The 11,972-nt window shown below is 36.5% G+C and overlaps 1 protein-coding gene across 1 annotated transcript in view; it reads right to left on the bottom strand.

The window, feature by feature from the left end:
- LOC113062885 (staphylococcal nuclease domain-containing protein 1-like) overlaps positions 1–10,316 on the bottom strand; it is a 150,717-nt gene extending 140,401 nt beyond the window's left edge. The window contains exons 1-6 of the mRNA XM_026232948.1: positions 10,055–10,316; positions 7,126–7,275; positions 5,101–5,221; positions 4,912–4,993; positions 2,111–2,271; positions 285–376 (exon numbers count right to left, since the gene is read on the bottom strand). Coding sequence (XP_026088733.1) covers positions 285–376; positions 2,111–2,271; positions 4,912–4,993; positions 5,101–5,221; positions 7,126–7,275; positions 10,055–10,132 — 684 coding nt within the window. The 5' untranslated portion in view covers positions 10,133–10,316. The remainder of the gene's footprint in view (positions 1–284; positions 377–2,110; positions 2,272–4,911; positions 4,994–5,100; positions 5,222–7,125; positions 7,276–10,054) is intronic.
- Between the last annotated feature and the right edge of the window lie 1,656 nt (positions 10,317–11,972).

Consider the following 11,972-nt stretch of genomic DNA (forward strand, 5'->3'; position numbering starts at 1 on the left):
TGAAAAGCCACTGAGCAAAACTCTAGTTCGACCAGATTTAATTTAGCACAGTTATGGAGTTCATTTTTTCATGATTAGCAAGATTAAGCAGTAAGATGGTCTAATGAATTCACAGAAAATGTCTAGTCTAAGAAAACCTATGGGGAATCTCTCAAGGCTACCCATCAAGAGATGAACTAATAAGAAACTCCGGAATCCTGAGAAATATTGGTCTCGAGGGTTCTGCTGAAAGAAATTGGGTTTCTTTTGTTCAAAGCATTACATAGAGAGGGCCTGAAACTCACCTTGATTCCAGACAGCATGACCGTCACCAGATAGTAGTCGGGCAGAAGCAGCGCCCGTAACATGCTGCCATCACGCACATGTTCAATAATGGCTGGTGAGTGTGTAAGACAAAGATAGAAAGAGTTAATGAAGTTAATAATGGTTTCAGCTTCTGTTTCACACACTTAAAATAACAGTACTAATCAACACTTCGTAACACTTTAACGCTTTGGTGGAAAAGAAATGCTCTTTTTGCATTTATTTGATGAAAAATACAACAAAAATTTGTATTAATTGCATTTAAAATAACACTTCTATTTTAATACATTTTCAAATGCAATTTATTTCTGTGATAGGAAAGCTGAATTTTCCGCAGCCATTACTCCAGCCTTCGGTGTCACATTATGCTTCCAGAAATCAAGTACCCTCATTTTGTTATTTTGAAAATATCTGAACAATTATGAGGAAACTGATCTTTTTTTCCAGAATTCTTTGAAGTTCAAAAGAACTACATTTATGTAAAAAACATTATAAATTGATCAGATTAATGCATAAGTCTCACTGACCCCAAACATTTGATTGATAGCATACAAAATCACCACACTGATGATAGAATGATAAATTACAGCACGATGGAACTCTCGTCAAGCACTGTAATAGTTCAAACTAAGACAATTCAGCATGTTAATTTGAGTATAACTTTGTTTTCCAATTCAAATTGTCAGCCCACTTCACAGCAAGTTCACATGGTGTCACAGCATGTGGGTAGCTGCCAGTATGTAAACAGGCCTCTCCAGTTCAACATGGTGCTCACTTTTGAGGACAACAACAAATTGGCATGTTTAAAAATCACTTGGCCTAACTGCACAGCAAGAGCTGTGAAATAATTTGATAAAAAGGTGAATCACAGCTCTCGCTGGTAAGGGTCATGTGGCCAAGTGTGTTTAAATTCAATATTACGAACAATGTCACAACTTTGACTTCTGATTAGCATCTAATAAGCTTGTTAGTGAAGAGGGGAAACGGGGCACATTTCTATAGCATTTAATGACTCAGTTGTTCATTTGCAGTAAGCTGGCTAGCCCTCTGATGGAGGTTAACGCTCATCAAGGTTGGTATTCTATTTAAATAAGAGAAATGAGCTGTGTGTAGAGCTGTGAACGGACAAAAAAAAAGGCTTCTGGAAGAAGAGTGAGACCTAACACCAGAGATAATTGAGTGCTTTAATACATGCATTTTTTGCTTTTGTCATAAGAAAATGCACAGCATAATTCTAGGGTGTTCTGGGTGAAAACAAAACACCCTGCAAAATTCCCTTAAGTCTTTATGATGTTGTGATCCCTAAATATGGCTCCAGTACCTCCACTGTGACTCACATCAGTGGTTTCTTTTTGTTATTTTTATTATTATTCTATTTTAAAGTCCACTAGTTGTTATTATTATTACTGTTACTATTATTATTACTATTATTGTTGTTGTTTTATAAAAAATAAACATCACTATTTTAAAAATTAACATTAAATATTTTATGATATTTTAAAATATTACATTAAGTTGGTCAATTAAGTTTAACATGATCAACAATTATTAAATTCACAATATTAGTTAATTAAAAAATTATATTAACTAATATTTATTTATTAACTGATATTTAATAGTCTTTATAAGAAAACATTATATAAAGCACTTTATACAAATATGAATAAGATTTTAACCACAGATGGATGCCTTTTTTCACTCAAGCTGGGGTTTCTTTATTACTTAATTTGCATTCATGAATACTTGTGATGTTTTTCCCAGCATTGGTGTGTACAATATGTGATCTAGAAAAGTTATCACATCTTACCATTGACTGGTTTCTGATGGAGGGAGTCCACAAAATTGCGAGGGTTCTCGATGGTGTACTTCAGATCTCGAATAGTGTGTGCACCTCCACCCTCAGACCACTGACCCTTTTTAGCAGCCTTGGCTTGGTCCTCCAAATCACACAGTCTAACCTGATCAGGACTGAAACACACAGAAAGTCCAGTAAATATCAAATTACAGGCCAAAGAGTTTACCACAGAGAACTAAAAACAACTAAAGATCATTTTAGCCCTGCTTTCTTAACTCTCCAGACTTCAATACACCAAGCAACAGATGTAGAGGTGTCTCATGGAGAGCTGCCCCTTTCTGAGGCCTTGATAAGCTCTTTAAATGAATTGGTTCATTATCAAAAGCCAACACATGTTTCAATTAATTCCTCTGTTGTTCTAAAAGCCATCATTATCTTTAAGAGGAATTAAACAGTCTGACCGCGGCAGACACTCGTCAGATTTTTTAATAAGGCTCTATCAGTTTAAGTAGCGCTGGCCTTTATAATGAACAGACTTAAAGAGGCGAGACAGACAGACAGAATGAACGAACGAATGAGAGAGATGAATCAGATTCTATAATGAAAACTTTTTTTTTTTTGTGGGTGGTGAAAGTCCATTAATTAAAGACCCAGTCTGACCAGTGACTCTGTCAATGATGTATTAGGCCTTCCTTTAATGTCTTGGCTCGGACAACAAACAAAATTCTGGAATTAAATTATGAACTAAGGGAGTTTTGATGGTGCGATGGCAGCGATTCATTATTAAAACATACAATGATCATTTCATTTTCAATTTATTCTTGTCTCACTGAAACCAGATGAAAAGACCAGATTAAAAGTGTCTTTTAGATATAAATCAGATTTGACGTGGACAAGCACACATTCTGAATTTCTAATTGGTGTTATCTGAACTTAACTTATTTAATGAATTTTGCTAAAAAACAAATAACCAAGACATGAAGACCCAATGCTGTCACTCTGCACACTTTTGGGAAAAAATTTGGATCTTTAGATTAAAAAAACAAAACAAAAATCCTTTCACAAATCAAGAGTTTTGACATTGCTTAAAGTCTGGTCAGAAGTGTATTTTAGACACAACTGATAACTAAAATTAGTTATATTTGCATACATGTATTAATATTTTGAATTGGCTTTTATTTTATTTTTTTTAGGTTTCAATCTATTTAAGTTTCATTAATTTTGAACTTTTTTCTCTATAGTTTATTTTTTATTTAAGTTTTAGTTTTTAAATTTATATTCTTTAAATTATTTGCCAAGGCAACGTTTACGGTTTCTTTTTTTTTCTTTTTTAAGTTAACATTTTTTCCATCTAATATTTATATTTAAGCTTTATTTCAATTAATGCAAAATATTTTTTAACAGTTTTAGCAGTAGTAACAATGAATAGACCTTCTGAGTGGCTAGCGACAGTTTGCTTGGATTTTATACAAAATTTGGACATTAATCTTAGTGGTCAATGGAAAATACATGTATCTAGTTTACTTGCTTTGTGCTTGAAAACAAAACTCTGAATGCATTTTAAAAAATTAAATGCCACTAATCCAGCAATTTTTTAAATAACGGATGCATTATTAATCTAATTTCTAACAGTCCACTTAATTCCTTTCAAACTGGTTTTGTTTCCAGGTGGACTGATTAAAAAAAGCTGTACACATCAATTCTCAGAGGTTGCATTGCAGTCGGGCAACTTCACGGACCATTGTGAAAATTTCCAGTTTTGCGTGCAATATTCATCAGATGGTCAGTAAACAGACTGCAGGCGGCTCAAGGGAGACTAGGACACTGCCTCGTCTAATGCACACAAACACAAAGCTCAACATATTCAAACCAGCCATCTGGGTTCATCTGCCCTCTTCTTCCGATATGCAAGATGACGAGACACAGGACATCTGTTAATACCCGACTCTTACTTAAAAACTCACTCATGTAGTAACCAGCAAGGATGGTAAGGCAAATGTCAAAGAAAAGTCGCTTTCTGCCTATTAAATGACAAGCCCAAAGCTCCAATTATCTAAGCCTTCATAAATTTTAACTACAGGAAATAAAAGGCTGCCAAATCTCAGCAGCCGTCTTGAGCTGTCTTTGTCTAGTAAAGTTTTATTTTCCTTCATATTTTCAAAAAGTGTCAGGGAGAGGAGTGGGCATCCTTCCCAGCTCGGCTGTGTCTAATTGAGAGCTGGTGGGCAGAGCGTGGCCCAGGTTTAAACGTGACTCCTTTGGAGATTATGATAGCCGATCCAGTGGGCTGTGATGGGCCGCAGCAGGCCCTGGCTAATGAGAAGGCTGTTCAGGGGCTGTGGAGAGAACAGTGGGTCTAACACCACCGTCTCCTGTGGGGAAAATGAGCCTAAAGCAAACCAATTCCACTGGCAATTGTTCAGGGACGTTTCACAGAGTGACCCGCATACGCATCATTAAGTCCCAAAAGCTTAGGACAACATCATATTGCTTATAGCCTGAGGGAGAAGGGCGGATAGACAGGACGTGTACTGAGATGATGTGGCCAGAAGAGGGAGTGACAGATCAAACAAAGAATTATGAAACGCAATTAACCCAGAAGTTACTTCAGTAAAGGCAAACACTGCCCTCTGCAGGACACATCATGTGTTTTTACAATAAAACCACTGTGACAACACAAGTGATCTCAGCCAAGGGGAAAAACATAGCCGGCATTGTGAAGGCTTTGACAATAAGTGCAAGAACCGTACTGACACCGGTGGTTTGACCCTTGGGGGAAAAAAAGCAAAAGAAAAAACCCCCGGGGTTCTTACTTGTTTCCTCTGATGCCTTCTCTGCGAACTGCGGCAAGACCTTCGGCCACCAGGGACTCTGCGATATTTTCTCCTGTGGTGTCTTTGGAGAGATCAAGTGTGTTACTAGAACAACTTTACAATTAACACACATTTCAGATCAGAACTGCCGGAGTGAGATTATTTTTGGGGAACATAAACGTCACTCACCTTTTCCCAGGAAGACAATGCCGTATTCCCTGCCTTGAGGGGTTTTATTCTCCACGGTGAAGCAGACCTCTTTGCCGATTACCTTCTTGCGCAAAAACTCTCTTGCCTGGAAAGCCCATGGCTGCAAAGAACACACAAACACACACACACACACACACAGCTATTTAAAGCCATTCAGAACTGGAGGATGTTCATTAGCTACTAAAAAAAAAAACTCCATACCCTCAAGAAAACTTGAAAAGGTGTGTAACAAGTGTATAAATCACAAAAGATTAAAGGTTTAGAAACAATGAATTTATAGCAATTTTAGAAACATGGCTTATTGTCTAAAAACTTATTTTACATCTTATTCTTATTTTTCATGCATTTGGAAGACATCAGATTCACGTTGATCATTCACAATGTAGATCAAACAGCAAAATTTCAACAATACTGATAAAAGTAATGCTGAATTAGGAGTTAAATTTTTTGGGATAATAGCATCTTATTTGTTAACATTAATTAATGCATAAAAAAAACATGAACCAAAATTTTTTTACAGCTTTTATTAATATTTGTTCATGTTAGTTCACAGTATATTAAATGTTAACAGATACAACCTTACATTTTAATAATGTATCAGTAAGTTTTGAACAATATTGACTATGAATAATGAAATGCTTTATAAATATTGTTCATGTTAATGAATATAGTTAATTCATGTTAACAAAAGAAACCATATATGCACCACAAAACTGATATTAACTCTGTTTGACTAAAGTTATTAGATTCAAAAATAGGTTATCGTTAGGTTATAGGTTAATAGGTAATTAATATGTTTGACAGAAATACAAATACAAAACACACACACTGGCCTGAGATGGATTTTTTTTTTTTTTTTTTAGTTTGACATGCACATACTTATTCCAAATTTTTGGTTTGGTAAGACATTTAAAAAATATTTTAGGTCTCTTACGCTCACAAAGGCAACATTTATTTGAAGAAAAACGCAGTAAAAAGTAATATTGCAACCCTACATGCACAAAATGGTAGAAGGCGGCCAGCAGTAGATGGCTAGTTTCATTTTTTTGTTTACTAACCAGACTAGATCAGGTCTGATGAGTTGCTGGGAATGAATATTAATAACGCTTTCTTCTCTCACTTATCTGCTAAAATCAAATGTGGATGGCAATAGGCGTTTGCATATTCGTTTCACCCATTACTGAAGGAACTGGCAGTGGCTTCTGCTTAAAGACTGAAAAACTATCATTTGACAGGAAAATACAACAAAGAACACCATTTACATGTTGCATGTAAATTCTGGCATGCAAGACTCCCTCTCTCTCTTTGTGTGTGTGTGAGAGAGAAACTGAGTGTTCCCACCCCAGCCACAGTGAGTCAGATGATACGCACTAGAGTGCATCTAATACACTGCACATTCATTGATATCAAGGAGAACAGTATGCTGTGCAAAAACTAACGACAGACATTTAGTCACCTAGCATTAAAATTATTGCACTTGCAACTGATTATGCAAAATTGACTTCTATACTCTTTGTGTCCTGCTTGTGTCCCACAGCCCTCTCACAGCTGATGAAACATTCATCTTTTTGGAAAAACAATTAAACTTGACTTAGAAACTACATTTCTATTGCTTTCCATGTTTAAGGACTTCGTATTATTTCTGTTTTAATGCACTTTTAAAGTTTGAACACATTAAAAGCATAATTTACAAATTGTGAACACACCATGTATATACTGTGCAAATATTTATCTTTATAAGAGACACAGTGGCCTCCACTTCCATTTTATATCAATTTCCCAAGAAACTGTTATTTTAATTTATTTGTATTGTTATTTATTTAGTTTTGTTTTTGGTGCTCTTTAACTCAGTGGATGGAATTGCTGCTTTATTTGCAATAAAATAGTATTATAATTATTATTATATAATAATTATTATTATGTTTATTATGACGAACGTCTTAAAGAAAAAAGAAAGTAATTTAAGGGCCAGAGAGAGCAGCTCCATGCAGGGTTGTGGTTTACCTCATCTGGTGTGTCCTTGGTGTCTGGTTGACCCTGAATTGCGCGACGGGCGAGAGCTCCGGCTCGGATGTTACTCAGGTTGATCTGTCGTTCTGGAGGGGGCCCTCCTCGCGGCTGACCCCTAACGATGACAGCACAACCAGACAAGACCTGCAAGGGAAAACAAATCAATGTGAGTGCTTAATGTTTCATAAATAGTTTATTATTCCAGTCAGGTCAATAATGATGAGCATTGTAATTGTACTGGCATGCATGATGCAAACAATCAATCTGCAAGTCAAACACTGAATGTCTGAGCGATCTGATCGAGGCCATAATTCCTTTAAGACCTGCTTGTTTGTGTTTGGTCAATAGTTAAACAACTATTACACCCACTAACCAAAGATAACATCAGTCAAACAATCACTACTGTGTTAATCTCAGCTTGAGGCCTCAGCTTTAGCAGCCCTAAACAAATGCAACTTAAAACACTCAGGGGAGACCTTGCCCCTCTGAGATCAATGAATGTGTGTATTCACATTACCATTTGAACCAGTGCTTGCTCTCTGAGATGTTTTACAGAACTAATGTTTACAGGTCTCATCATGTTTTTTGCCTGAAACAGCTTTTACAGATATCTAGGAGTGGCTTATCCAATCAAAATGTCAGATCAGACTCCTGAGACACATCAGCACCATTACGAAATGATTACATTAACTGACTGAATGATGACTTTGATTCTGGGGCCATTTTAGCCTAATTTAAGAATACATTTCTGCTTCAGTCCTGTTTGAAAATATTTTTATTCAAACGCAAAGCCACATGTCACAAACATTAATTGCTGTCAGTGTTATGATGATCATGTTAAAACTTCAACTAAACTTATTAAATATCTAATAAAACAAGAAAGTGGAGGCCAAACAGGGAAGAGTTAATGCTTTCCTTTAGAAAGGGCTTGAAAGCAGAAGGCCTGCCTAATTACTGACTGTATGGAAGAATATACGGACCTCCGTCACCACAGTCTGGGCGGAAAATATCCATGAATTTCCCAAATCCAACATGCTTTAATTTAACAAGAGATTGAGCAAGACTGGGAAGTACTCTGCTCATTTTAAACAGTGAAATGGCACGTTAAAGCAAAATCAAAGCTTTATGAGAGAGGCCACGCCATTTCGTTTACAATAAACTTACAATGGGAACCATTTCAACCAGATATTATAGTGTCAGATATTCATTTTAATTAGGGGGATGTACAGCCCCGTGTAACTGATAATACTGAATGAATCAATTATCTGGAAGTCTTAATCATGGGTTCGATCTATGAAATCATTATAAAAATCGTCAAATACAAAATGTATTTTCTACAAACTAGCGAAAAGAGGTTTTTCCTATTAGGTTTAGCTTCTTTTATTGTTTTGGCTAAAAAATAAGCTAGCATGTTTTTAATGTAATAACACTGATTGCATTTTGGCGTCAACTATGGCTACCCGGACACTGTAATTGAGGTCAGAGACAATTTATGGTGACGTATAACAATAACCGATTAAATTGTTACAATAATTATAAAACTTAATATTACTCATAAATGAGTTTAATAACGCCTGTCCCCGAGTGTTTTTTTTCTCCATGTAAGTTAGCGTTTACGTCCAGAGTCTCTCGCGTTACTGTCCCGAGTTTCTCCATTTACAGTTGACTAAAGACCTACGTGTCAGTTTGTCATATCTGCTCCCCCTTCACTCACCAGAGCAGACAAAGTAAACAGTCCAAAACTGCGACGCCTTGGCTAGTAAGGGGGCCTGAGGAAGCTGACCACTCATTACTGAGTCTTACAGTAACACACAGAAACACTGTAAAGCGCGAGCGCCTGCATAAAACTGCGCTCGAGCGGTTCCTCAAGTGCACACACGAGACCTCACACGTCAGACTAGCAGAACAAACCTGAACTTTGAACTTCAGTTAAAAAAAAAAAAAAATGTAGTAGCACACCATTCATGTGGGTCGGTCATTCCAGATTATGACTTAGACAGGCTGCGCTTGAGTGAGTGAGCAGGTGTTTATGAACGACAGTTATTCATTCACTGCAGGCACCCATATTTTCTTCAACTTTATTCAGTGCACTCAAACCCTGACAAAGGAACCGAGAACATAAATGTGTAAAAATTACTTTTGACCACAAGAAATTAAGTCTCTCACAAATACTTGCATATTGAGAAATCAAGCTTAGCAGAATTAAAAAAAGACCTATTTTTTCATTTGTAAAAACACTTCTAGAAGCTCTAAACGAATCGATTGGGCAAGTGAATGTTTCAATAAGCGCTATCATAATAACGCACAAAACATTCACGAGCCGCCACCTACTGGCGTGAAGACTGTAACCGGACTATCAGAGAATGAATCCTTTGGTGAACCGACTCAAAAGATTCGAGTTACTAGACTGAATTGATGTCTTGGCGTTAGCCCTCCATTAAACCGGGATTCAGCCCACAAATCTGCGGTGTACCCTAGCTTTTTAGATTAAATCAGTGTAGAACAAACTCTAGAACTGTTAACGACGCTCAGTGTTCAACAAACTATCAGATTTTGTTTAGAAATATGAGCCTCTTTACAAATATTTTTTAAAATATTTAGACTCCGCGACTGGTATATAACAATGTTTGGCATCCTTTACAACAGCAAAAGAAAGACGTCAAAAGTTGAAGGAAACTTTGAATATAATGCTGCATAGCTGGCCATCTGGATCCCAGCTGAAGAGTGCTCAACTTCTCTCAATCTCTGCTGCTCTTGGAAACCACTGAAAGACTCGTCAAAAAGTCTAAAGAACTGAAGGAGAAGCAATCAGCTGCATGATGCGTGCCTGACATAAAACATCTGAACTTTTGAAGTCTTCGCCGTCACTTCTTCCCCCGTGAGCACCCCCAGACCAACACTTGTGTCCCGTGTGCTCTCCTACCGTCTTCACTATTCCCCTCTGCAGCTGTGGAGCTGAAGCTGGGGTGGACTGAACTTGTGCCGCTGCTGCAGATGCCATGTCCGCTGGACTGAGTGAGTACTCCGTTAGGGAGGGAAGAGAAAGAGGTAAAGGAACCGGGAGAATCCTACGAGACGCCTCTACTGCGAGCCGAGGAAGGGAAGAGAGACCGAGCACGACTGATCACGCTTTTGCTTAACCGGAAGCACAGCGTGAGGATGTACACGTCGAAATGTAGCACTTCCTCGGTCACCGCGTCACACTCGTGCGCTGAATGGGGCGATCTGCTTGTGACGCTAGAAGGCGAGTGATGACATCCGGTGAGAGGGGAGGTGCGACACGTCAGCACAGATTTGAAAAAAGTTTGTGCACGTATACAACACACCCCCTTAAATGTCTAAGGTTTTTAATTCATCTGGGTTACTGGGCCACTGTTTCATTCATGCTTACATTCTTTAGAGGCTATAATTGGGCGCGTATGACTTTGAATGAGCATATGTTCACTGAAGATATAGCCTACAGATATAGGTTTATTACTGGACATGTAAATATGGAGGCCCAAAACCTGCAGAAAGAAAGAAAGAAAAAAGAAATTGTAATTTTAATTAAATTTATCCCTGAATTTATTGTATTATTTTTCCTTCATTTATTATTTTCTATATTTCTTTTTAATTTTATTATTTAAAAAGAAAAAAAACAAATATGTATGTGTATATATATATATATATATATATATATATATATATATATATATATATACATATGTTTTATTTATTTATATATATATGAATCATCTATCTATCTTTCTGTCCATCTGTCTATACTATTCTGCATTCAACATGAAAATGAGACAGACATAACTCCAATGTATGGCCTTTGTGCCTGTATGAAAGTAATTTTTCACAATTCATTTCGTTATTCATTTTAAAAATCACATGACTCTATTAACAATGTAAGTGCCTTGAAAATAAAACTTTTTATTATCAAACCGTATGGCATTTCAAAAGACAACAATAGGCCTTATATAAGATTTGCTCATTTAATTCGGGTCTCTCGCATAATTAATACTTCGGTGGGTTTCACCATTATGCATGCTTCATGACTGACATTCATGATTCGACATTAATGAAAAGACTCATGCTGTAGTATGAATGAAATAAGAGTTCGATCTATCTATGGAACACTTTTAATGATGTTACTGAGGTGCTCACTGACCACTGGATGACGCCATTTGACAAATTACCTTTTTATTGATGTCTAACTCAATATTCCGCATCTTTATGCTTATAGGTGTATTTCAAAAATTTGAATATCATGGAAAAGTTCTTTATTTTTTGTAATTTAATTTAAAATTTATATTCTACATTCAATGCACACAAACTGAAATATTTGTATAATAGTTTTTTTGTTTTAATTCTGTTGGTTATGACTTACAACTTAGGAAAAATTAAAACTCAGTATCTCAAAAAATTTGAATATTTTCTCAAAGATCAATCAAAAAAAAAAAAAAAAAAAAGATTGAAAGAAAAAAAGATCTACAAAGCAGAAATGTTCAAGATCTCCAAAGCAGGTTTAATTATGCACTCAATAATTGTTTGGGGCTCCTTTTGCACAAATTACTGCTTCAGTGCGCTGTGGGAAGTGATCAGTCTTGATAGCGGCCTTCAGCTCCTCTGTATTGTTTGTCGGATGTTACTTATCTTCCTCTTCACAATAACCCATAGATTCTCTGTGAGGTTCAGGTCAGATGGGTTGGCTGGCCAATCAAGCACAGTAATATCATGGTCAGCAAACCACTTTGGAGTGGTTTTGGTGCTAAAGTCCTGCTGCAAAATGAAATCAGCATCTCCATAAAGCTTGTCAGCAGATAGAAACATAAAGTCCAAAATATCCTGGTAGA

The sequence above is a fragment of the Carassius auratus genome, chromosome 4 (genome assembly GCF_003368295.1).
Source record: "Carassius auratus strain Wakin chromosome 4, ASM336829v1, whole genome shotgun sequence".
Classification (NCBI taxonomy): domain Eukaryota; kingdom Metazoa; phylum Chordata; class Actinopteri; order Cypriniformes; family Cyprinidae; genus Carassius; species Carassius auratus.